The following is a 23,214-nucleotide window of genomic DNA, read 5'->3' as shown; positions in this document are numbered from 1 at the left end:
CTCTCCATCAGCGACGAAATACATGACCGCTATGTCACGCGTGCCTTGCCCATGATGACGGCACACAACACAGGGATGAAGGTCCTCTTCTCGACTCCTGGATATACCATGGTTGTCATCTGCTTGATCCTCGTCGTGTCTGGAATTGTGTAGTTACTTCAGAACATCTACGCCACCGCTTAGCATGATCGTACACACAACTACAACCTTAGTGTTAGGGTACTATTGACTATAGTCTCCGCGCTGAGACGAGTCCCATCTGTGCGGCACTAATTAACGGGATCCAGCCCGGTTGTAATCAGTCCTTGACAGCGGTTATACCTTACACGGCTCGTACACGATAATACCCCGATCCTCGTACGGGTTATAAATATTTATAATACTTAATATCACCACTAGCTCTTGTGAGCTAACTCACAGTAATTGTACATTGGTCTGACAACAGTTTCACAAATAAATATCTCTAATAAGCTTGCGAATTATGCCATGCCGCAATTGGTGTTTCGAAACAGTGAGGTAATAAATAACACGAGACATTGAGTGCGCGACTGACTCGGTGAGCAAATGTCAAGTGAGGTACAAGGAGTCTGCGAAAGAGAATCAACTGAGAGAATGAGAATTGACTGAGAGAATGAGAGTGCTTCCTCACTTGCAGCAGAATATATAGCCTCAAGAGGACGCTGGCCTCTAGGGAACTCCCCGTTGAACAAACCGTTCTCCTTCGTAACAGCCCTCCAAATGTCAATGACTGTTGCTGTAAATATGCACCTCTCTCAATTCAGCGCAAGTAACTAATATTACTGACTCCTGACTCTCGATAATTCTGATCTTAATTATGTGTGATGTCAGATCTGTGGAATTTAGCCTGGTGGCGGATTTATTGATTTAAATTCAGATGATTCCAGCCCTGGGAAAAAGAAGTTTGTCAACCTGTGACCACTGTTTTGTAGATCCATTCGTTTAAATCTCGCCCCCTACAGGTTGCTGCGCTTGGGCTTGGTAGTATAGTAGGGGTTTACATGATTGAAATCACGGCTTGCTGCTCCATTACAACTTAAGGAATTTGTTCCTTCCAGAGCAATACAGGGTTCTCACAGCCTGTGGCACGGCCATCCAGGGTTCCTTCCTTCACTCCCCGCGACTCTATGGCGCGCTAAATAAAATTATGCCTCAGTGGTGTTATAATAAATAAATTGAAGAATATTATGATATGGTTCAGTATCATTCCACTTTTGAAGTCCACTGTTCGTAGAAATTGGGTAAACTGTTAAGACTTTCTTGTAATATTCATTAGTAACCTCCACAATAACGTGTACCAGAGCAGAACTGAACAAGCACAGAATGAAAGCTATTTTCTACAAACACTTGAATTGCGTGAACAGAAAGTACGAAGTATTGGAGTAAACTGACCATCAATCCAAGAAATTTTTTTTTTTTTTTTTTTTTCACTGTTCAGTTTCATCATTGCCAAGGCATCTCCTCTTTCCTAGCACAACCATTTTCTTTGTTGTGGTTGGAAGCACGGAAGATATATATTTTATATCTTTGCTAGGATACAGAATCCTAATGTAAATACGAGGGAAAGTGGACTCTCTCCTTAATAACTTCCCTGGACAGCTGGTGCAACATTTGGTCTGATCAGTCGCTGCATGTAAATTGATGGGTTTAGTACACGTGGCTCATCATCATGCAATGTATATTTACGGGTTTAGCATTGATTAGGTTAATAGTAGTGTCTAATATTGGCTTCAGTAGTGATATACATGACTTACAAATGTAACAAAAAAGAAGTAGCTGAATGGCAATTGATTGCTCAGATATACTTTCTATAGGTTGATATGAAGTAAAAAAATTAATAAATGTAGTGGTTCAATATGAACTAAAAAAATTTCTGTAAATACTACTTGGAATTTAAAATGTACACTTGACTTGGCCAAAAGGGAAGAAATCCATTGACGTAAGATTTGGAGACTTTGGTGGTATTTTATGGATCCTTTCATTTACGTATACTGATTGGCCAAAAGTTACGGGAAGGGGTGTCCCTTAAAAAATGTGACGTGTATGACCCCTGAGCATTGCGGCTAGCTTGGACGTAGCTGAGCAGTCTGTCACAGACACCAGTGTCGTGAAGGTGGCAACACATCGCGAGTTAACTGACTTTGAACTTGGGATGATCATCGGTGCACAGCACATGGGTCATAGCATTGCGGAGATTCCACGTAAATTTGGGTATCTTAGGTCAAAAGTGTCAAGGGTGGATCTTCAGTATCACTGAGAGAATGTTACCACACTCGTAAACCACCATACAGGAAGATGATAGGTGTTTAATGAACAGACATCGCGTCACTTCCGCAGAAGCATACTGGGTGCTCGACGGGCAACTGTGGGTCAGTTGAAAGTAGGGAGTCAGGAACCCATTTCTACCAGGACTGTAAGGAGGCAACTGCAACGCATAGGCTTCACCAGCTGACGACCAACTTGTATCCCTTTGTTGACACCTTGCATGCACGGACTCGCGAACATTGGCAATGGACCCTGGCGTGTGGTATGGGCCGTTGATTCCCGGTTCCATTTGTATTGAGCTGATGGACGCGTGAGACTGTGGCATATGTCCCATGAAGCTATGGATCCTGCGCGTCAGCAAGGTTGTGTCGAGGCGGGGGGGTGGCTCGTTTCTGGTCTGGGCGGCATTTTCATGGTCGCAATTAGGCCCCATTGTCTGACTGCAGGGAGCGCTGACAGGTGCACGTTATGTGGACATTCTTTCAGACCATCTGCATCCCTTTCTGGCTCTAGAGTACCCTGATCGAGATGCTGTGTTTCAACAGGACTATGCACCGTGTCACTGCCCTGTGATGGCACACAGGTGGTTGGAGGTGCACTCTAGTGAAGTTACGACCATGGATTGGCCCTCCAGATCTTCCAGTCTTAATCCAATCGAGCGTTTATGAGATGGTGTCGATGCTGGTGGCGGTCTCGAAAGCAAAAAAATGACAGAGGATCCGTCATGCTGACCACACGACACCTCTTAATCTGCAGGCCTTCGGGCTGAGCAGCGGTCGCTTGGTAGGCCATGGCCCTTCGAGGCTGTTGCGCCATGGAGTTTGGTTTGGTTTTGTCGATGCTGCTGTACTCTCCAACTACATAAGACCAATTGTGGATAGCATTGCAATATGTGTGGGTCCAGATCACTCCAGAACAATTCCAACACCTTGTAGAGTCGATACCTCGTCGTATCACTGCCATTTTGTGGGCTCGCGGAGGAGCAGCTCGTTACTAAGATCACATTCAGTGTCTTCCCATGACCTTTGGCCACTAAGTGTATAATATACATATACATTTCCATTTATTTAGAAACAACCTCCGGTATTTACAAGCTGCCATAAAAATAAGGCAAAACATATCACATTTTATCTATAGAATTCTATTAATTGAAGTAAACTCTAAAATACAAGGAAAATATGGTGAACAGTAATTAGTGCAGCATTTCAGTGCTGTAGGGGTGGTGTCTGAGGATCTTGACTTAGTGCAGTGAAATATCACACTGAAAGTCCAAAGAATCAACATTATCATAAAGTATCTGCAGTCTTGGAGCTATGTATGTTGAATGGATATCCAAATACGAAGGTAATTCCAAAAATAAGGTTTGGAATTTGAACCCTTGTATGCCCAACTTTTTTCCATTTCCAGTTACTTTCGTATTGAAAATGAAAATCCACAGCCTGTTTCCAGTCATACGACCGGGTCAGGAAATTGAATGAATGAAGCCCCCATCTAGCGGCGAGGGTAGGAATTGTATCGACTGCCAAGGCCTGTCGCACTACTTTCGTATTATAAAGTAACAAATACATACAGATACAGGTAACCAAACACACAAACATGGAATCAAACATAAGCATATTAACTACATTGTGACACACAATATAAACTCCTTACTGAAAACCGGAAAGCTCAAGAACTTCACAGATGAATTGATAGGCAAAATATTCTTCTGGTAGGGCTCCAAGAAATGAGATATTTAACAGAAGATCCGTTTGAATCTCAAGGTTTTAGAGTATACAATGGGAAGCCAGGCCAAAGAGTCTTGAAACATTGCCCGCAATTTGGTACAGGATTAATAGTAAATTTGAAAATAATAGATTCCCTAATTGATTTTAAAGCCATCTCACCGAGAGTTGCAATTCTAACTTTACAAATTACAAACAAACTTTACACTATCATAAATGCTCATGTCCCTGCCAATGAAAAAAAAATCTCCTAACTATAAACTCTGCAAGAATTCAATAATTTCTGGGATCTCCTTGATCAGACAATGGATAGAATAAATATGAATAAAATCAAGACCCTTACAGGGGACTTGAATGCTCAACTGGGTAACAGAAAGTAGTATTGAGATGTAGGAGGAAAGTGGGCTCCTCATAAATATAGTAACATAAATGGCCAGAAACTCGTAGAAATTTGCAGAACCTATGGACCTCCAAATCTACATATTTTAACATGATGAGTGCTATGCCCGCCTATGGACGGGCTGACGCGGCTGGTCCAGCACTGCTACACCTGTCTATAGACGGTGCGCGAGAATTTTAATTTTTTTGAGTTTCCCAGTTCACTTTCGAGTGCCAATTTGATATCTGACATGTTCTGCCATCTGTTGGGCATTATGTAGAACTAATTGATCAGAGATTACAGCTTCGGGAAGTAACTTGCAGAGCTTTTTGCAGATGTCTGTGAAGTTTATCTGTGATGTAAACAAACATGGCGGAACAACAATCTGGTTGCTCTTGCAGCGATGTTATTTCAGATCACAGAATCTTTCCGTTATTAACCACAGCAGAAAGTTATGATGGAGATGATGATTTTAATCAATTGTTAAACGATTTTGAAACTGAGAGTGATAGAGTGGCGAAAATATTGTATGTGAGAGAGAGAGAGAGAGAGAGAGAGAGAGAGAGAGAGAGAGAGAGAGAACAGAGCCTCCTTCTAAACGAAAGAAGAAAAACACAGCGAGTACAAAAGCTATTTTGTCACTATTTTTGTGGCGGACAGATTACTTTTCTCCACCCAACTTTTAAGTAACTGTGACAGGCTCTGAGGGCCAAGTAGTGTTTGATGACAACCCGAAAATCATTGAATTTTGAAAAACTTTTGTTCCAGTAGAGTTGGTGGGTGCAGATAGTTGAACAAATCAGCATCACAAATAACCAGTACAAAACATTTAACTATCACCACATTTCAGGTTTAGAAATGTTGCAATACATGTATTGGTTGCCTACAGATTTTAGAAAATATTATTTTGGGCTATTTATTTTGTATAAAGATAGTGCATACATGGGCACAGAAGAGTACTTTTGTTTTCTCTCAAAATAATATTGAACATAAGTGTAGGATTTTCCATTTGCTTTTAGATTTATAAAGAACCAACATTTATAAACATTTTAAGCTAATCACCCCACTGATAAGTTAAAAATTGAGGCTTCTAGAAGTTTTTTACATACAAATTAAAAAACTCGGCACTGAGGTACCAAACAGTCAATTGGTAATTCAGCACTTAAAAGGTTAAAAGAAAACCACACAAACTTAAAACTTGGAAACATCCCGATTGGACAAAAGAGGAATGGCAGCTAGACCACGTATGTATGGACAAATTCTTTCACAAGGAAATCCACAGTGTCCATGTTCTAGGAGGAATGGGCACTGCTTTGGATCATTACTTAATTAAAATCAAGATTAAATTTACTCCATTAAGAAGAATAAGACAAAATAGAATTGGAGAGAAAAGGACATACGACCCTCATCAGTTAATCCAGAATTCCCAGTATAGGCAAAGAACAGGAGCTACAAGATAACAGACAATTTAGATGACCTAATACCAATTCTTCAGTCTAGCCAAGGCGAATGAAGAGAACAGACGTGTTGTGCGAAGTGTGCCGGGTGAGTGGAGTAGGAGTGTGGAGCGGGCAGGACGAGTTGAGTGCTACAAGGAAGATTATCAGCGTTGAACAATATACTGTAGGGCCGTTATTGGTAGATGGCAGGGAAACAAGAAGAATGCTGCAGCCAAAAGTAGTGAAGTTAGCGTAGGGAGGAGACTGAAAGGCGAGATGCAGATGGTGGCAGCGGGTGTCACTGTCCTGCTGGTTATTGGGGGTGTGGAAGTAAACTCAGGCCCACAAGGCAGTGGCAACATGAATTGGGAGGACGTTGAAGTAATAAGGAAAGTGGTTAAGGAGGTAGCAGGGGAACTGTCTGTCTGAGCAGCTAAAATGGATGATACAAAAGCAAGTTAAGGAGCATGAAACGGCGAGACGGTGGATCCAGGAAAACACTAATGAGGTCAAAGGTAAAATGGAAAAAAGTGAGAGAGATGTAGTTTTTCTAAAGGAAAAAAAAATATATGGAAAAGGAGTTAACGAATTTGAAGAAAGAAGTTGAAGTCTACAGACAGGACAGCATGAAGAAAGCTATCTTTATTTATGGAGTTCAAGAAGAGAAGGTGGAGACTAAAGTGAACATAATATACAAGGTGGTGGATGTAATACACAAAAAAAAACAACTGAAAATCATCTTCAGTGAGCTCAGTATAGATGACGTGAAGATAATAGGTCGGCTGAGGGGGTGCAGACCATTTAAGGTCACGTTGCTATCTTCACTGATGGCAGATGTAGTAATCAGAAACGCCGGAAACCTGCAGAAGGAAAAAATGTGGATTAATAGAGACTGGGGAAGAGAAGGAAATAGAAATTTCAAAATATTGAAGAAGCACATGATCAGGGCAAGAATGCAAGGGTTGAGAGCTCATATTAGGAGCCAAGTGCTGGTGGTGTCCAATGGAAGCTGGACTCAAAAGTGGGGAGTGTCAAAACTTTTGTCTCTGGAGGACGATTTAAATAAGAATAAAACTTGTAGGGCCGGCGAGGGCAAGCTTGAGGAGGGCCTGATGCAGGAAACAGTGATAGGGAAGAGAGTGGAAGAAAGACAGGCAATAGAAAGCAGCGCTGGAGAAGATGGACATGGTGGAAAGAAAAGATCAAATGGAAGCAGTGAGCTGTGTGACCTTGGGAGGGCAGCGAGATCGGAGACCAATGAGGTGATTGTAAGAGAAATCTCTGAAGTGCTGAGGAAGAGAAAAACACAAGAAATGGCAAGTGGACACATGCATAGTGGAAATAATGATTTGACGGAACAAGCAGAAATAAGAGGAACTGTGACTAAAGGGAGAAGCATGAGTTTAAAGGAACTATGAGGCAAGAAGGGTAAGGATGAAGGCATATTCACAAGCAGCAAAAAGTCAAGTAGTATTGGTAAGCTAGGTAATAATGAAAAGAGATACGAGGAGGTGATTTAGTGTGTGTTTTAATTGTATCAGAGCTAAGAGTGAGGAAGTCATTTCATGTGGAATTTGGAGTGGTGTAATTGGATTGTTATGCATAAGGGGTAGATTTGGTGATATGTGAGAGTGATTATGGTAAATGGTGGTGAGTGTATGTTTGTTGTATATGTTTAGAGAGATGATGAACGTGATTATGAAGGGTATATGTTTGGTAAGAGATAATTGTATTTGAAATGTCTAGTGTTTTGTATAGGAGTTGGATGATAATTTGAAATATGGAGATTATATGTCTGATTGGTAAGAGAGATAGTGATGAGGTGACTGAGAGGAATTGCAGGGGAGTGCGGGATATGTCTGATCGTTATATAATGGTGATATAACAAGAGATATGAGAAACGTTGGATTGTGAAGAGAGGTAGTGATGAGGTGAAGTTATTTTGGCTGATGATGGGTAGTTACAGTGGTGACAAGTGGGAAAAGTAAATATTGTTATTTATAGCATGTATAATGTATGGAGTGAAGCAGTATGGCACACTATTGCAGTGGGTTTATTTAATATCTTGGCTGAATCAGCAGACTGGTAGTAGGTCAGCGAGTTGTGAGGTAGAATGTACCAAATTTGTAAAGTTCGCGAGATTCAGCCGGAAGAGAGGAGGAGGTTGCTAAACCTCCATGTAATGAGTTGCCATTTCTGTTATCGTTAGCAGCCTAGCGATTCCATGGCAACCGCCATTTTTATGATACTCACCAGTCTCCATCGCACAGTGATCACGGAGGGGAGGTCCTGCTTGTCATGATGCAGTTATCCCTTTGTTAATCTTCATTTCCCAGCCAGCAGTCAGCACTGCCGGGGGGAGCAACTATCCCTTTATACCAATTTACTACTACCTTCATGAGTAGCCTCGTGAATGTTTGGCAAATCCTCAGGCACTGCAGGGGGAGCAATTACCTCTCCACACCAAACCCCTACCATATTCGCGAGCAGCCTCGTGGATCTCTGGTAACCGTTGAATAGTGAGTGAATACCATAACCCTCCGCGCAGTGATCACTGTGGGGAGGGCCCACTAGTCCATTAACTTACCTGTTAGTTAATTTAATTTGTGTTTTGGTTATTCGAGTACTCCTATCTTTTATTATGCTTATTACTGTCACAGTATTATTTTATCTAGAGTATTGTTGAAGATGTTCGCCTAGGTTGGGCAACGTTATTTCTCTCCATTAAGAATCATTAAGGTAGGAAATACTGTAGATCCAGAGGGAAATGATAATTATAATAAATAATAATACCAATTTTTAAACAGAGTGCAGAAGATCTAGCTCCATTAAATCCAAGGAAAAGACATGCCTGGTGAACCTCTGATTGTGATAAAATGCATGAAAAAAGACATCAAGCTTGGTTGAAATTTCAAGCCCACAAAACAGAAGAAAACGCCACTAATCTCAAGAATATCAGAAAAGAATTCACCCAAACTATTACAAGAATTAAGAGAAAATATCAAAAATATTTAATAAACCCTATTGAGGAAAATTATTGCAAAACCAATTCTAGAGATTATCACAAAGCCTTTGTTAAACAATTGCAAAAATACAACCCCCCCGAACATTATTGTTCAAAAACAAAGATGGAAAAATAGCGCATAACAATAAGGAAAATGCAGAAATCATGGCAGAAGCATTTAACAAGCTCTTGAACAGTGATGAACCTGAAAAGCTCTTACTAATTACACACACCCTAATAAAAACTAAACCAGAAAACATAAACCCACCTACGGCAAAATAAGTTGAAACACTGCTTAAGGAAATGAACTACAAAGCATGTGTAGAAGACCGGGTTTTTGCGGAAATATGGAAATACGCTGGAAGTGCGACTGAGGCATCCCTCCATGTGATATTACAAAAGATTTGGATATCAGAAAAATTCCCAGAACAATGGACAACAGCTATAATTAATCCAGTTCATAAGAAAGGTGAAAGAAGTAATCCAGACAACTATAGAGGTATTTCTATCCTTGACTGCACGTATAAGATTTTCTCTAAGATAATATATAATCTGATTAAAGAACAACTTTATCAAGAGTTAGGTGAATACCAGGGAGGCTTCAGACCTTGGAGAGGCTGCTCTGAACAAAATAACTTTGAAGCTAGTCATGGCATATTACAGAAAATGAAACAAGCCCCTTTCAATGACGTTGATAGATTTCAAAAAAGCTTATGACTCCATCCACACACAGACTATCATTATTAAAAATTTTAAGACATTTTGGACTTCACCCAAAGCTAATCAGATTGATTGAACTTTAACTAAGAAAATTTATAAAATTAAGTTCAGAGGAGAACTTTCTGAACCATTCTTAGTAACAACTGGTTTAAGACAGGGTGGCGGATTGTCACCCCTTCTTTTTAACTGTGCATTACAGTACGTTATGAGGGAATGGTACAAGAACAACTCAAAATTTAAAAATTGGAACCCAGAAGGATAACATGCATTTGAGCTGTCTAGGATTTGCTGATGATCTAGCTCTTCTGGTCAATGATATTCAGGAAACAAAACAACAAATAAAATCCTTATAGGAATTAGCTCAAAATATTGGTTTGAAAAATTCATTTGAAAAAAACAGAAATTATGCTATCTCAACTTCCGCTTGCTAACAAAATTTAGCTGGGAGACCAAGAATAAAATATTGTAGGAAAATGTAAAGATTTAGTTGAAATAATTACATATAACCTGAATGAGAAACCAGCTTGCCAAAATAGAATAAATGAACTGGTTACCAAGAATACATATAATAAAAAGTGTCTCTGAATAGCAACCAGATTGAAACACTACAAAACAGTAACCCAGCCACAAATTATATATGCATGTTAAGCATTATTCAAAACAACAAACACAGTTGCAATAGATAGAGTACTCAAGTTAGAACGGAGAATAGTGAGAACCTGTTTAAATAAAAATCATCAAGTAAACAGAGTCTGGAGACTAGCTTCCAATAAAACAGTTTCTAAGGAAATAGAACCTGTGACTAGCACTGTATAAAAGAAACAAATATCATTCTTAGGGCATCTAATACGGTCACCAGAAAATTGAATCAGTAGAAAAATAATAGAAAAATTACGGAAGAGTAAGAGTAAAAATAATATTAGATGGATCACAGGACTTAAGGACGATGTGAGAGAATTATATATTACGAATTACATATTCAAAATACAAAACAAATACATTCAAGATATTGAGAGATAAAAACACTAGACTACAGACAAAAATCAACAAGCAGAGAATAGGAAGAGTGATTCCAGAAGCGAAAGAAACTTATGTTCAGAAAGGATGAAACAGTACTGGGCTGACAAAAAGAAGAAAACCTCCATAAACATGACTAATGTAGTCCTATGTGGGCTAAAAAATTAAAATAATAAATAAAGTAACATAAGAAGCCTCAAGAGTGATGTAATAACTATCCCATTGGTCGGTTGTGAAATAACAGCCGCCCCAAAACTGGGGCAGTGGGCACAGGAGTGTAAAAAAAAAAATAGAGCTACTGGTCATTAATTTAAATTTAGATTAAAGAAAATGATGGTTTATTTTCGGGACAGTAAACCTCCAAACACAAGATTATTCACATCAGATTCGTGATAACTGACAGCAGTTTACAAAAATATATCAAAAGTAATTTTATTTATGTGCTTCTATGAATGGAAACTTCCAAGCAGTTCACGTGAGATCCCACATCGCACTTTCTACGGTTCTTAAGTGTTTCTGTGACATTTAGCTCATCAGATTTTGTTGCACTTGAAACTATGATATGTGCAGCAAAGTCCACACGTCCTTTATCAGGTACACAATGTTCAGTGATTTTCAAAGGCCTATTGCATATCTGGTTTGTTTCAGCTTACAGTTCATCACTAGAAATATCATCATCAATTTCTAATTCATGCCAATTGTTTTGAGAATCAGAACTTTTAAGACTGACTACAACTGGCTGGACTTGAATGCCTTGAGGAAGCCGATTCTCTGCCCCCTCCCCCAATATTCTTTTTCAGTTTCTATGACGAGTTATATACAAATTTATTTCCAGAGTTCAGGTGTTCTGAAACAAAAGGTTTCTTGGCATAGGTCTCTTTGTCACATTTATGCTATTCCCTTCTCTTTAGCATTTGCTTGATTTACTTCCCCCCCGCCCCGCAAAGGCCCAAATCAATTCTATATCGTTCATTTCACAGCAAGCTATAGGCAGCCTGACTATGCCTATACCTATGCCAAGAAACATTTCATCCCATAATGCCTGAGCTCTGGAAAAATGTATAAAACATGCCATAAAAATTGAAAAAGATTAGGGGGTGGGGGCGATCCTTCCTGAAGAGATTCAAGTCTAGCCAGTTATAGCCAGTCTTGGAAGTATGATTCTGAAAGCGATTGGCATGAATTAGAAATTGATGATATTTTTAGTGATGAACTGTAAATTGACTCAGACCAATGTATATATTGTAAATAGTTAGATATATGCAAATAAAAACTTTTAAAAAGAAGCAAAGCAAAACCGACAAAAATTAAAGCATTTAAAAAGCTGCCATTGGAAGTCCAAAGTTCACGTTGGAAAAGCTGATGGGAAATGTTTTTCATAACCTCTTAATACTATTTGTTTGAATGCTAATCAAAGGTAATTACTAAATACTGGAGAAAAATTTTAAGCAAACAGTGAAGCAAGTGTTACTGTATTTACAACTTGTAATCAGTAGATTCAACTCCAAATGAGGTGTGGTATGGTGCAGTGTCCCATGCCATAGCAGCAACTTCGCAGGGCTTTCCCTGCAGCAGTCAACTACTGATCTGTCATTCTACCCAATGCAAATACAAACTGATACCAAAAAAGGAAATTCATTTGTATTTCACATAACTATTGGACCAAGGTGACCAAGAATACAAATCCATCCCAAGCTGAGGAAAAGTTACGTTACAAAAGTGATAACATTTCTTCTTGAAAATATAAAACTCTGAAATTGATAACAATGATTAAAACATCCCAATATATGTTAAAATTTGGATTTCATCAGAAACAATGTCTTAAACGTTGACGTATGGTTGAAACAAGTTTTAAAATGGGCACTTTTTGTGTTGCACCTGCAATATTAAAAACAAAATTTCAAAATTCCAAACCTACATGACTTAACATGAAATGGAACGAGGAAAACAATAGTCTTATTGGATTTTCTGTGGGCCTATTGGGTTATTTCATAAACAACATTCAAACTCAAGTAACACGTAATATTTTGATTGACAGTAGATAAGAAGTGAAACTGTAAAGAATAAATATTCTCTTGTACATAATTATGTAAGAAATCAGGTAAGGTACTTGGACACACTCACTCACTCACTCACTCACTCACTCACTCTCTCTCTCTCTCTCTCTCTCTCTCTCTCTCTCTCTCTCTCTCTCTCAGAAGTAGTAGTGTTTGTACTTTTAGCAGCATCTAGCAGATGTCAGTACGAGTATTAAGAACATTGTTGCTTTCAATTATATTTGTGTCATTTCCTTTAAGATGCTCATGAGTTTTTTTTAAATAACCCCATTCATTATTCATAGGTAATTAGCTCATCTTCTTTTAACGCAGGAAGCAGCAGCAAGTTTAGTGCAGAATCATCTAAGACGCAGTAGCAGTGGTAGTTCACCCCCTTCGCCATCGCAAACAACGGCTTCACCTCGATTACAGTCCCCTGGCACACCCCAGCCTCGTACTGCTGTGATGGACTTGGATGATGATCTTAATCCTGAAGAGGTGTACAGGTAAAACTTTAATAAGAAGGGAATTTAAATCGATAATAAATTGACAGTAAAATAAAACTCGCTGTGTGTCAGTAATTCAGCAATCCTAGTGAAATTTGTAAATAAGTAAATAATTACAATTTCAGTAAAACAGTTATGTGACATAACATTTGTATGATTAGATTTATAAATAATAGTATTATATAGCATTTTCTTTTACTTAATTATGTGAGAAATTTGTTACGATACTTGTGGATTATTATTATTATTATTATTATTATTATTATTATTATTATTATTATTATTATTATTATTATTATTATCTATCTTCTCGGAGGGAGCTTTATAGTATAAGTTCACCATCTATATATTAAAAACGTTTCTTAAAAACAGCTTTGTCCAGTCCGTCCGTCTGTTCTACTAGACTGATTTGCTACATTTTTGTTTTATTCTCTCAGGAATTACCTGCCGGAGAATCATCAAGTATTTGCATTCAGGAAATAGTGGGTTTGAATCCCATTTGGCAACGTTGAAGGTGGTGTCCCATGGTTTCTTATTTTCACACCAGGCAAATGCTGGGGCTTTACCTTAAGGCTATGGTTGCTTCCTTCTCATTCCTAGCCCTTTCTTATCCCATTGTCTCCATAAGACCCATCTGTATTGGTGCACCATAAAACAAATCTAAAAAACTTAAAATGTCAATCAATGTCACAATAAAGAAATCTACAGAAGTTCCCTTCACACATAATTAATGGGGAAAGAAATCTAGAAAGTAAACTTTTTGAACATTATTCTATGGTATCATCTTTCCTAATTTGTTCTGTTCTTTAAAATTTGTGTCCCTGCATAGTTCTCTTAGACTAGAAAAATGACAGGCTGATTTTAGGACACTTTGTAGTGAATTTTGTCAGTTTAACCTGTTGTAAGAGCTTAGAAGTGTTTCCTTGTTGACCCCGTTACACAGAAAGGGACCCAAAGTCGGCAATGGACATTTTACAGCAGAGGTAACAAAAGTGTCTGTGGTGTAAAAATTGAATTTCTTTGTTTTGACTTTGTGAGTTACCTATGGGTCTTTTTTAACAAACTAAGTTACACTGCAGCTCGAATATTCACCACTCAACGTCATGAAAACTTTGTACTATTAGTAAGAAAATTAGTGAAAGCTGTAATTGGATTTTTCTCAAAATGCTGTTGTCTTAATAGTAACAGTCAATAGTGAATATCTTCTGAAGTATTGCACCTAGAAGCATGAACTCTGTTCTTAAATCACTCGGTATCTTATGCCAATTTTAGATCCACAGAAATCTCAGAAATGTAATATCTGACTTTAAGTCCCTTTCTGTGCAATGGGTCACATATTAAGCAAACAAGAAATCTCTATGATGATGTGTTCCTTTCCTTTGATTGTGCTTGTACATGGAGACTTCAGAACTTTCCTCTGGTCATGTTTTGTGTCTGTATGGAACCACTCTCCACTTATCTTCAGACATGGATTTGTAATGTTTCAAGTTCCACTTGACAGCAACAAATAATATATTAGTTTTAAACTTCCCAATTTTTAATTATTTTCTTTTATCATAAAGACTCATTCTTGACTTCTCTTTCTTAAACAGGTCATTACGGCGTACTACAGCTGAGATCCAAAACTATTCATTTGGTGAACTGAATTCTGGTAAACTTCTAGACCGTGACCGGGACACGACGTCCCAGGATTCGGGTATTAGCCAGATGTCCTCAGGTCCAGGGGACAAGGTGGACGGTCTGGAGGAACAGTTTGAAGCTATGAGCGTTACACGGACAAATTCGGTGAGTTAAGAGAGGAAAATGTCTGTTTAAATTATAGATATTATCTTTAAAGCTGCTTTTTAATGAAAAATAGGCATAAGTAATAACTTTAATGGCCTGACTCCTTGGCTGATTGGTCAACAGTGAGGCCTTCAGTTCATATGGTCCTGAGTTTGATTCCCGGCCGAGTTGGGGATTTTAATTGCCTGTGATTGTTTCTTCTCGCTCAGGGACTAGTTATTTGTATTTGTCCCAACACTCTCTTCTTCATATTCAAACAACACACCACACTACCAACCAGCACAGAAATACACAATAGTGATTACATCCCTCCACATAAGGTTGGCATCCGGCCTAAACAGGGCCAAGTCCGCATGTGCGCCCCAATTAGCACCCGCAATCCTACAAGGTGTGAGAAAAGTGGTAGTGATAGAAGGAGAAGAAATAACTAATGCAGCCATATAGCCATATACGAGGGTTGGAGCAGCTTTAATAGTGGCAACTATTTAATTACAACTGATAGAAAAGAGATGCATGTTACCAAGCTTTACTGTCCTACGTGAATTTGCAAGCTCTCTCGTCGACATTCAAAGGCGATGTCGGAGTTGATTAGTAATACCCATTGACTGCTGTTCTCTGAAAGAAAATTAAAAATGAAAGAGGATAACACTTTTCGTTCGTAATAAATACGTAAATAACATGGCCGATAGCAGTTGTTAACTAGTTAGAAATAAAGGCTAAGTAAAGGCTCACTTAATTTTAGTACTCTACACGGACATTAAGTGAGAATGCGATACACCTCAAGATATGGCAGAGTGCATCACTGATTTCTGAGGTTAGATTATATTTTCTTGGGCTAGTTAAATTTTGGAAAGGCTATTCCCATGTAAATTTTTAGCGAGAAGGTTATCATTTCTCTACATGCGTTTCAAAAATGTTTTCGTGATACATATACGGTTAGGTTAGGTGATGCCGTTTGAAGAAGGAAACCTGAAATATTTGCCACAAAAGCCCCTAGAGTGATATCATTATTTCTCTGAATCCAAGACTGTGTTTTTTCTTCTCAGAATTTCATGCAAAAAAATCAAGGGTTGTCTTGCAGTAAGTTAATGGATATCACTGGCAACTACCGTGGTAACCACGCTGCTTCTTTTCATCCCCGCACGCGCGCGCGCACACACCAAACTCGTTGATAATAGACGACCGCCTCTTTATTATATATCGCTAGCCGTGGCAACCGGTTGTACAGTACCTGTGTGTAACATCACTGGATCTCGGGATACAGTGAAGAGAAAATGACTTTCTATTAGCCTCTACAAAAACGTTTCTCAAATCTACAGAATGGCATCAAAATATGCAAGCCTTCGAATAACTCTGCCACGGCTACTCAGTGGCAGATAGTTGTACGGTATTGTAAAGATACGTAGAAGAGGTATTGCTGGGAAATTTTCAATGGGTTCTCGTCGATATTATGATGTTGATTTTAAGTTAATGGTTATTAAACACTGGAAAGTGTAGAATAATTGTGCTGCTGCAAGAAAATATGGCATAGGCCTAATTAGTGCCAATATTTGGCATTAGCATGAAGACAAAGATAGCTAAAAATGTACTCGACAAAAAATGCATTCAGTGCTGCGCAACAAGGACACTTCAAAGGAGTCGAAGATGAAATTGTTAGGTATGTGCACAAAAAACGCAAGGGCGGAATGGACACACCGCGGCACAATAAACTCGTTGATTGACCTTCAACGTCCGTGATTAGGCCTATAAATCGCTAGCCGCTGAAGTTGGCTGAACCTGGCAGGCAAGACGTGCGTGTAGCGGTAGCCGGTTGTATCCCGACGCTGAATAAAAGTAACAGTTTTATAGAGAGCAAGAAATTTTCCTGATGGATGTTTAGAATAGGTACTGTATTGCTGGCAAATTTTAAACAGGTTCTCTTCGATATTATGATGCCAATTTTAAGTTAATGGTCATTGAACCCACAGAAATACAGACTAATTGTGCAGCCAAAAAAAAAAAAAAAAAAGCCATAACAAAAGCCAATGTTCGGCGTCTAAATATAGTCTAAAAATGCGTACTGTACAGTACAACGAAGGCATTCATATGATTTTAGAAAGCCCTTTTTAGCCCGATTTAAATTTTATGAAGGAAAAAGTGGGGGTCGCCTTGAATTCGGAGAAATACGGTACTGTAATTTTTCAGAATGAAATTAAACATACGTTTTCACGCAGTATCAGATTTCAAAAAATAACAAACAAGTAAGCCGTAGTGTTGATATCATCCGCAGAAGCTTAAGTTTTGAACAAACTGATTGCCATTTCATACCACTTTTAATGTTTATGGTGGGTTTTCCGACTTTTATACAAAAATCAGAGCGACAATCCCCTATAGCGAGTACATTTTTCGCTGTTATGAATTCTCGCTATAAGAGACTTCTACTGTATATTATTTCATTGTACTCATTCACAGAAACTATGTGATTATTCCACAGCAAGAATCATAGATGGCAGACAGTTTTCTTATAATGATTCCTTCGGTTTTTGTGTTCCATTCTAGTACACTTATTGATATTGGGAAACTATACTATATAGCCTCCCGTCATTTTTTGTCTCTACATCACACCATTTATTTGTTATACTCTAAATGTTATTGTTGAAATATCTGATGCCAACTTCCTTGAAATCATGAAGTGTCAATTGATTTAAAATCTTACAGGTTCCACCTGACCCCAAAACTAGTTCTGTAATTAAAGATGTGTTGTAAAAAACATCAGACAACATTGTATTGGTATTGAAAAAGGTGAAACCTATAAAATTTTAAATTAGCTGTTATCTCAGTTCAATACGGGCAAATCAAAATGAAGTTCCTTATGTTAAATATATAAAATCTTGTAGTATGACAAAAATGATCCGCCATTTTCTAGCTATTTTGTAGAAGACGACATTACTATGGCCTTCTTTGCTAAACCCCTACACATGCACTATGGAATTGTATTGTAAATTTGAGCTTGGTGTTATGGAGAATATCCTAGTTCAGATGTACTTCTTACCCTAGAAACCAGTTAATCCAGAAGAGATGAAATACACTTCGTACTATAGAAATGGCAGCTGGGTGAGAATGAGAGGGATTGGTATTGATATGCAAGTTACTCAGGTGGCACAATTTCAAAGGACTTCCTATAATAGAAAAGCTTCGATAGAGTTTGGAGTGAAGTGACTGGATGTGCACATTGGAATTTAGCTTAATTAATATGATTTATGATGCAACAAAACCCATGTTGATTAATTATGTTAAAATTTAACACAGAGATAGGTTGTTTAGAGATTGCTGTCTGTGTCAGTATTTCATGGGCTAATTATTGATTTTTGAAGAAAGGTAAAAGTGTGTAATTTTCTTTCAGAAATTACTATGCTGCTTGTTTTCAGTGCTGGAAGACCATCAGGTGAAGATTCCCATCTCTCCCAAACCACTCCCTAGCCTAGTGAACTTTTAATTGTTTTGGACTAGTTGATGTACTTGGAACTTTAATGTGGTTTTTCAGTTCTTACCCTAATAACGGGTAAGCGGGCCGTCAACTTAACAGGTAGCTCTTTGGCCATAGAAATGAAGTATAGACTCGTGAAGGAATGTTTAGGAAGTATGTATCGTACACACTACGAATGGGAAGGAGAGTGTTTGAAAATGTCTGGTGCAGGGGCAACAGCAACGCAATGGGGACCCAGAGAGAGACCCGCGTCCCACCTCCGATGGACAACCGCTACGACACCCCATTTATTCGCAAAATAAAGAAATACAGTACATAATATGTACAGCACTCGGTACAATATTTTTTTTTTTTTTTTTTTTTTTTTTTTTTTTTTTTTTTTTTTTTTTTTTTTTCGTGGGCAAATATAGTCCATGATATCTTGATCACTTTCAAATAAAGAAAAGTTCTTCTTGAGGTTAGTAAAAGTAATTAAAAAACAGTCTTCAAATAATTCTTTCTTCTCGGTAATAAGAGTCAAGAGTATTAGTACAAAAACATATTGCAAACATGATACGAAGAAACAAGGAAACATGAATCATAAATCACAACGAAACAAATTATAATGTGGTAGAGTTAGAATACAAATATTAAATACGTAAATTAACTGATACTGGAAGTTCTTGAGGTAGATAGTCTTAAAATAGAGGAAGTAATACATGAAAATAGTTGAAATGTGAATTACGAGAGGAATAAAATAATGTGAAAATGGGAGGAGGTAAAACACTACACTTCACAGCACTGCACTGTATGTTGAGGGCAGTCATGGCGCCATTGTCGGTGTGTGGCGGAGACAGGTGCCACCGCAGCCAGGAGCAATGAACTCAAGCAATATCTTACAGGGCCTGTTCTGATGTTGGTTGCGATGTGGAGGGGTGAGTGGAAGTTAAGGAGTGGCAAGGGGGAAGAGGTAGGCAGTTTGAGGGGTTAGATTGTTGTTTAGGATAGAGGTAGCGAGAGGAGTCAATGTAATTGCTTCTTTTATGATGGGATTATTATCTAAGTTACCGTTGGTGTGATATTTGAGGCGTAAGGAATGGAGATGAGTGAGGACTTGGGGGAAATTTTAGTAAGGTAGAAAGTTAGCGGAGGGGGTATCGAGAGGAAGGCGATAGGCAGTTCCGATAGCTTGACTGTCAAGTCGTGAAAGTCAAGCATAGTCCATGGGATAAGCTGATATCCAGGTCAAGGAGGCATAAGTAAGTCAGGGGCAGATGAAGGATTTATAAAGAAGAACAATGTCATGAGGTTTCAGTCCCCATGAGGAACCGGTGAGGGATCAAAGAGCTCGGAAATGGTCAAGGGCTTTACGATGAATGGAAGCTAAATGTGTCCATTTAAAATTATTTTGAAACTGATATCCAAGGTATGTTCGTATTTTAGTTTCAACAAGGGGAATATTATACATGGTTAGCTGGAGTCTATTACTGAGGGAACGAATGTGGGATATTTTACAGAATGTTACATATTGTGTTTTAATAGGGGTAACAGATAGGTGCCAGGAATTGAGCCATGTTTCAAGTGTATTGAGGTACGTTTGGAGTTTATTGGAAAGAGAGGTGAAGGTGGGTCCAAGAGCAAGAACAGCTAGATCGTCTGCATATTGATAAAATTTACAGGGGGGCGGGAGTGGAATGGGGAATGTCATAGGTGAAGAGGACATAACGCAATAGGGAAATTGGAGAACCTTGACCTACACTGGAAGTAATGCGAAATCTATATCAGTGAGTGCCATGAATAGATACTGTAGTGGTTCTACATTTCAGGTATTTGAATAATAGACGTAGAATGGTAGTGGGTAAAGGCAAGTGTGAAAGTTTGTAAACAAGACCTTCATGCTAGACTGTATCGAAGGCCTTGTTTACATCAAGGTAGACTAAGACAGCAGAACAGTGAGTGTGAGGATCGGTGTCCAGATCGGAAGTGATGTGGAATAGCTGATCATGTGTGGAGAAATGAGCTCGAAAGCCAACTTGGGAGTTAGGTAGGAGATGAAGGGATTGTAAGTAACGGGACGTTCTCTGACATAAAATGCCTTTGAAAATTTTGGAAAGTACAGACAGGAGGGAGATGTGTCTGATTATGATCGGATGTCTGGTAGAGGTGTTTTGGTTTTAGGAAAGAGGAATATAACGGTTCGGCCCAGTGTTTGGGGAACAAGTTGGTATATAATATGGTATTATAGATAGTATATAGAATGTAAATGAGGGAGATGGGAGCTTCTTGAATATGGCGATTGGTGATACGATCGGAGCTGGGAGCACTGTTACGTTTATGGTGGATGAAGTTCAGAATTTCTTCTGGGGTGAACAGAGCATTTAAAGGATGGGAGAAGTCTGCATCTCTAAAGTAGAGAAGGGAAGGCTGAAGATGTGGGAGGGAGGGGTCACAATGTTGTTGGATTGTAAGTTCATCAGGATGGTGATAATGGAGAGTGGAAGAAGAAAATAGGGTGGAAAAGTAGTCTGCAAAAACATCTGTTGTTCCTTTGACGGTAGTAGGAGAGGTGGGTGTTGTATGGATGGGGTAGGTAGGGAGGAAGTGCCAGTTTTGGTCAGTCTACAGAATTTTGCCCAGAATTTGCGTGGGTCGTGCATGTCAGACAGGTTGTTACAGGTATTAGTCCAGTGGTTTTTTCTTTATAGCTTTAATAAAAGAGCGAGCATGTCGGAGTGTCCATCGGAGGGCAAGTAAAGTCATAGAGCCTCGGGCTCATAAGTACAGTATGAATGATAATAGTCATGAACTAATTTAAGGAGAGATACAGCTTTTGGAGGTACGGGAGGCTTAGTAGGATGATAAGAGTGATGGGGTATGTAAGGAGTGTCAGCGGTTTGCAAAGCACGTTCAACTTTGGCTATGAGGGACAGTAGGTTGGGAAGGGTGGTAATGGTGGTGGGGGGAGGGGAGTCATGAAGGAGATCATTGATCGTGATTCGGTAATTAGTCAAATTTGTTTGGGAGTATCTTCTAGTAGGTGGAGGTGTAGAATGCTGGGTTCGGGTTGTATACGAAACAGTGAGAATGGTAAGGAGAGTTGGGAGGTGATCGGAATTGACCAGAAGGAGTTTGTCTATGGTAAGGTTAGGGGCAAGGGAGGGGGAAAGGATTAAGGTGTCAGGAGTAGAGTTTCAGATAGGACAAGTGTGGAAAGGGGAAGGATCCATGGAAATGTTCAGAAGATACTTGTTGGCATTCACAGAGTGAATGTTAGGGAAGTATAATTTAAAGATTTAACCTATCAAAGGGACGGCATTTAGGGGGGGGAAATGCAAAGTGCATTTTATTCCTTGAATATGTGACGTTGAGGTGCATATTAAAAACCAACCGGGAGGCCAACTGAACCTGTTGGAGGATGTGGGGACGGTTAAATGGAAGATTGTTTTGAAGGACCATGGTCAGAAAACAGGAGTGGGTGGGGGTATAGAGGTCCTGAGAGATTACAGGGATGACGGATGGCGGATGATTAGATTCGGGTGCTGGATGTAATTTACATTTATAAAAAAATGAAGGGTAGGGCTGGGAGCAGTTGACACAGTTGAGTTTGGATTTATTAGGGCAACTAGCAGCGAGATGCTCCTGGCTACCGCACCCTTCCTGCATCCAGGATGGGTCATGTAAAAGAAACTCCAGCTAACTATCATCTCAGAGTAATTTACGCATATTTTTGTTTTACGTGGGATCCAAGGCAATGTTGATATGCTGATAAATATCTGCCATTTAATAGTGATGGACTTCTCCATCTGACATATCGTTATAACGCAGGAGTATTAATTAGCACACACCTTATTCCTAATTTGCGTTATTGTTTTCAAATCTATGGATAACACCTCAAGTATGACTTAACTATTATCGTTTATTCAGAAAAATATTATTGATAAAGAATTATAAATCAATGAATTGAAATTATGAAATTAATTAATTTAACCTGGTTTGATAGGTTGAATCGTTTTTGATCACTGTCATATCTGTTGCATATTTTTCAAACTGTCAGCCTTGGAATGAACTAGTATTTCATTTATACCTAATAATAAAAAATAACAAAAATATCAATAAATGCAAACTTGCATGGGAAATTTTTATGGTTAAATTAAGCTGTTATTCTTATTTATGTACATTATTTTGCATCAATATCGTAGTTTATCTCTTCTTATGACAGATACTATATATTGAGTCTATTTCTGAAGTATCACTGAATTTGAGTGCAAGGATAAAGATAAGTTTCTTATTTTTATAACAAACATGTGCTAATATTCATTTAAAATTGTAATGTCAACCATCCTTGTATCCTATATTGAGCTAGATCAGTTATATAACATAAATAATCAACTAGATTCTCAAATGTATTAGAAATTTCTCATGTGATCTTGTGTGATTCAATCAAATATATAGGGAATACGATTGTCAGAAATATTATGTGACTTCTATCCATTTGGAATTATTTATAGAAAGTAACAATGATTTATCATGTCAATTAACACCTGCCATAGTTAATATTTGAAAACATATGACTTTACAGTAGAATTACTAAGTTAAAATAGTCAATTAAATGCACTACTCTTTTCATAAGGATTCATATTGATAATCTACCCTATTGTAATATCTTAGAAGTATCACAGTATGTTATCACTATCATAGAAATAATATCATTGTATAATAAACATATATGATCCTAGTCTGTGTCAATATTTTCTTCTTTCTCTTCATATATTTCATTTACTTCCATTATATCATGGTAGCAATATATATTCTTTCAATTCTTCCATCATTACATTCATATAACATCATATCTTCCTCTTTTACTATCTCATGTCAT

The 23,214-nt window shown here is 38.4% G+C and overlaps 1 protein-coding gene across 1 annotated transcript in view; it reads left to right on the top strand.

Annotated features, from left to right (window-relative positions):
* chb (chromosome bows) overlaps nucleotides 1-23,214 on the top strand; it is an 890,037-nt gene that overhangs the window by 799,393 nt on the left and 67,430 nt on the right. The window contains exons 24-25 of the mRNA XM_067147211.2: nucleotides 12,936-13,108; nucleotides 14,701-14,893. Of these exons, the coding sequence (XP_067003312.1) occupies nucleotides 12,936-13,108; nucleotides 14,701-14,893 (366 nt within the window). The remainder of the gene's footprint in view (nucleotides 1-12,935; nucleotides 13,109-14,700; nucleotides 14,894-23,214) is intronic.

The sequence above is a fragment of the Anabrus simplex genome, chromosome 5 (assembly GCF_040414725.1).
Source record: "Anabrus simplex isolate iqAnaSimp1 chromosome 5, ASM4041472v1, whole genome shotgun sequence".
NCBI lineage: Eukaryota > Metazoa > Arthropoda > Insecta > Orthoptera > Tettigoniidae > Anabrus > Anabrus simplex.
This window is presented reverse-complemented; position numbering and strand designations above follow the sequence as displayed.